Here is a 5,000-nt window from a genome sequence, read left to right on the forward strand (position 1 = left end):
AGACCAATTCAAATGGTGAAGGAGCATATTAAACATGACCTCGATGGTCCCAAGACTGTGACCTCATATAGAGCCAAACACGTGACCAAAGTGGTGACATTGTACAAAATGTCTTTATTTATGTGAGTACATTGAGTAGCATAATGGATTTCATCGATTAAGCCTTGAATAAATAACAACCGTTCCCATATATGTAGGCGGTATCCTTGCGTAATCCCGTGCGTAAAGCAATTCATGACGCACGACCCATCTCCAGTGCCATTCACGCAGAAGAAACAAACCGAGGGTGAACGTGGTTCGCGGGAACTCCCACGGATAAAATGGTGTTTATTCAAATGTCAATTGGTATCATCTAAGGTGCACACATGGGTAGTTTGATTGAATTCAACTTACCCTCTCTGGGCGCTGCTGGATCCCACGCAGACCACATCTGAACGGAGAAAAACGGGGTCCAACACACGATATAAGCCAGCACGATCACAAAGGTCATTTTGACCGTGGTGATCTTCGCCTTGGAGATGAGCTTAACGCTGCTCACCCGGGAGATGGCGTTCGCCTTGGAGATCCGGGGCGTGAGGTTAATGCCGTGGTCTCGCTTGGTTTTAAGCCTAAAGTTTTGCCATATTTTAAAACTTATTAATCCATAGCAGATACTTAAGACGGTCACAGGAATGATATAGATGGTCAGACTGATCCACGTGATGTAGGCCTTGGCTCCCCAAGGCTGCACGAAGTCCCCCCAGCAGTCATACACGCCCGACCCCTCGCTCCCTACCTCCCTCAGGGAGAAGATGAACATCTGTGGCGCGCTGAAAAAGAGGCTCATCAACCAGGACAGGATGACATAAAAACGGTCTTTCCTCCGGTGCAGGGAGCGCAGGGGCTGGCAGATGGCCAGGCACCTGTCTATGGACATCAACACTAACATGTAGGTGGACGCAAACATCCCGACCACCTGGAAGTACTTGACCAGTCTGCACAGAATGTCAGGTCCGTAGAAGCGGAAAGTAATGTCCCAGATGAGTTGAGGGAGAACTTGGAAGATCGCGACCACCAGATCGGCGATGCTGAGGTGCTTCATGAAGTAGTACATGCGCGACTTGCTGTGCTTGGTGGTGTGGATGGCCAGCAGGACGCACAGGTTCCCGATCAGCGCCAGCAGGAGCACCAGGGCGAGCACGGTCACCTCCACCTTGGCCACCTCTTCGTTGCGCTTCAAAGGGTTCGTTTGGTTTAACTTAGGGGCCACATGGCCGAGGCTGGAGTTCCGCCACGTTTCGTTGAATTGCCAGAAGTCACTATCATTTGATGTTAATTCCATGGTCTCGTGTGCGTGTCCGCTGGGTCCGCCGGTGCGTCAGGCTCCTGGAGTCATGCGGTCGCTGCAGAGATCATCCGGACGAGCTGCGGACCAGAGAGGGCAATGTCACACTGACTGTGGGGATTTTAACTGGTTTCAATATGAACTGGTCGCAGAAGGGGTCGTGCCATTCGTTTCCTTCATCAGTAAACACTTTCTCGGCGTTGGAGGAATGGTATAGAGACGATGAAGAGCCGTGCAATCACTGGAATAGATAATTTAAGCGGGTAAAAATATCTGAACAAGTTTGTTGTAAATAAAAAAAGTACAAACTTGATTTTTAGGTTGTAAACTATAATAAAGCAGCACCTTGCATGACTGTAAATACACTATTCTCTAGAAAACAGAAGTGCAAATCACAAAAAACAAAAGGAGTAAGTGGAATCGAAAATCGAAAAAACGGCTGTTTCTGAAATCTTCCTTCAAAAAACGGAAGACCCTCAGCATTCATCACTGGTCACTCTCGGAATGGCAACTCAGTGAACGCAGCTCTTGTATATGTGTGCCGGATGAGACGGATACAGCCATACCCACCATCACCACAGGGTGTCCGTGTGCAACCGTTCACAGAACTTCACACACATAAACTTGGAAGGTAGAAGTTCAACCTATCAGGGGAAAGACCAGAATGGTGCCTTAGTACAAAACCATCTCACACAATTACAACAATGGCCAAACTGAAAGGGAATCTTTTAATATATTTCACAAAGATCTGGTCTGGCTCGACTGTGTTGACAACATTAACTAATGAAACACACGCGAGCAGTGAATAAAATCATATAAAACACACACTAAACACATTGCTCAAAATGCTGTCAATCTTCTCAATCACTACATGCATAAATAAATACACACGTCATTTTATGAACACATTCATACACATGAACACAACGCACACTGTGGTGACCGTAAAAAAACGTTGAGCCGTGCCCTTGGCACGAGTGTTGCGGAGTCTTCAGCAGCCAGTCTGCGTCTGTCAGTGCAGAATCAGGCAGGGCGCCTCAGTCCCAGCAGCAAAACAACCCACGGTGGTGCTTTCCAAACGATCCTTTGGGGGACGGGATGGGGGGAGTGTGTGTGTGGGGGGGGGGGGGGGGGGGGGGGGGGGGGGGGGGTCTGTGAAGAGATTATGAGCTGTCTGCGGGGGCTCCACCTAGGTGGCACAACTGTCAAGAGTGTGGGTTTTCTTAGAACGTGTGTAGAGAGTACATGCTACATTATGTATACCGTTTCCACGACGGGTGGGAGAAGATGGCATGTGATGTCGTTTTAAAGCACAGCCGATAAATCTTCCAGAGTGGGGACGGGGGGGACGGGGACGGGGGGACGGGGACGGGGGGACGGGGACGGGGACGGGGGGACGGGGACGGGGGGACGGTGAAAGGTGACTCGTTGCACGGGAAAGAAAAAGGACCTCCAACCGATGTCAAGGTCAAGGTTTGGCCACAATGAATCAACCGGATGAATCACTACAAAGCCACAGTATTGAGTCGACCGTGTTGCTAGCCTGCTGGCCGATGAGGGTGATTCTTTTCAAAGATGTTCATAAATGATCACCTGTTATGATCACAATGATTTTTTACTGTCACGTAGCGGGCTACTGGGTTCCAGAATTATATTTGGTTGAAGGAGTAAAAATGACTATCAGATACATCCAGCATTTTCCAGGCACTGCAAAGAGATGCATCTGAAATCTTAATTGAAGAACTTTCTTTCAACAATAGCTCTAGCAGCTTCACCACCCAGCCAGCGAAGATCAATCACCGCCTTCCCTTGTTGAGGATATCTGACCCTCTTTTTCCATCCTCTCCACAATACGTCTCTCTTCCCCGACACTGGATTCATTTGCTGGGCCGTCCTCTCTGCCGCCCCCACTGAGGGCTGGGATGGATGCGGAGTGATCCAATAAGGATGTGTTCCGGCCGGGCCCGAATCACCAATGATACGAGGGATCAAGGACACTCGGTGGTGTGATACGATTTGGGCTCCTTCCCTTGTGTTAATTATGCTTCTATACATAATAAGTCTGTTCCAGTTCAGTCCAATTGAGGTAACACACACCGCTTCATCAGTGCACATTAAAAATGCAGACCGTAAAATGGCTCCCAGAACATAATAGGTGACAAGGATAGCCATTCTTTTATAATGTAAAATGCAAGGCAGACATTAGCCTAATGGAAGAGATGGTGCCGTCCAGTTCCAGATGTAATATCAATAAACGGCTGTGCCAAAGGAATGCTAACCATTTGCTTTCCACCAGGGTTAGTAAGTGCAGTAATACACAACACCTGCTCGAAACATATCCCCCACCTCAGCAGCAACACGCGATACATTTGAAAGTCGAAGGACAACCTTTTGGAGATTTCTTCCAGAAGGGCCTCTTTGCCCAGGAAGGGCCCTGTTGTGAAACGCAGCCACTTCCTGCCGGATTTATATCAATGAAGTCCCTCCTCCAGCAACAATAACAGGATAAGGTACCCCCCATGGCTTCCCCCCCACCTCCCCCCGGGGGAAGGTACTGTGACTAAAACGTGGAGATGAAACAAACTTCTGAGCATATCTCTCTGTTCTCAAGACAAAAGAGAAGTTACAGCAAGTTACAACAAGTTACAACACCTCACCCCTGTCTGATCCCGTATTGCTATTCAAATCATAGCTTATGTTTACCAAAAATAAAGACCAGACAAAAAATCCATGCAATCATCAAGTGGATGATGCCAACGTCCCCAAACAATTTAGTGAATTGGAGTGGGATAAAATCGAATGTCTTCCATCAATTTAGCGTTGTTCTAATATCACACACGATATGTGTGTAGGCGGCAGCAGACTGATTGAAGAAGAAGGCGGGAGAAACAACTTTGTGATTGGCTGGATCAGGGTTGGAAGCCTTGGTAACACTCTGTTTGGATTTTCAATCTGCTGAAATATGGAAACCACCTTTGGGTGATATTGTTCTACTTTAAGAACTTCAAACTCCTTCAGGCGACGTGCTCTGAGCTCTGTTTTATTATTAGTATTAGTATTATTATTGTCTGCCTTGGAGTACAGTCAGGCTTATACTGGCCACCATCCCCTGAGTAAACCACAGCGCAGCCTGTGGAAAAGTTCAGGAAACCAGCTTAATATTCCTCAAAACCATACATGACTTCTTCCCTTCGGCCCCATCGCAGAACAATGTGTTCTCCTGTTCTTTTTACATTTTTATTGTGCATTTGGCAATTATTTTTCTTGTAATTATCACAAACCTTTTCGATACAGTGAGGGGAAGGGTTGTATCTGTACTGCGTATGGCACACACCCACCCACACAAATGCAGACACACACAGTGACATAAACAGACACACGCACACACACACACACACACACACACACACACACACACACACACACACACACACACACACACACACACACATACACTCAAACACACACCCACGCACACACATCTATGCCCACCTACACCCATGCAAACACACACACACACACACACACACACACACACACACACACACACACACACACACACACACACACACACACACACACACACACACACAAGCACACACATACACTCAAACACACACCCACGCACACACATCTATGCCCACCTACACCCATGCAAACACACACACACACACAC

At 47.6% G+C, this 5,000-nt stretch overlaps 1 protein-coding gene across 1 annotated transcript; it reads right to left on the reverse strand.

Moving 5' to 3' along the window:
• Positions 1 to 7: 7 nt before the first annotated feature.
• On the reverse strand, positions 8 to 1,925 carry oxtra (oxytocin receptor a). Its single transcript, XM_060070064.1, has one exon. It carries the CDS (start codon positions 1,319 to 1,321, stop codon positions 353 to 355), a length of 969 nt encoding a protein of 322 aa, XP_059926047.1. The 5' UTR covers positions 1,322 to 1,925; the 3' UTR covers positions 8 to 352.
• Positions 1,926 to 5,000: the final 3,075 nt, after the last annotated feature.

This window comes from Gadus macrocephalus, chromosome 13 (genome assembly GCF_031168955.1).
Source record: "Gadus macrocephalus chromosome 13, ASM3116895v1".
Lineage (NCBI taxonomy): Eukaryota > Metazoa > Chordata > Actinopteri > Gadiformes > Gadidae > Gadus > Gadus macrocephalus.

Excerpts from the sequence above, each read along its gene's own strand:
- oxtra (XM_060070064.1), bottom strand. The coding sequence starts at position 1,321 with ATGGAATTAACATCAAATGATAGTGACTTCTGGCAATTCAACGAAACG.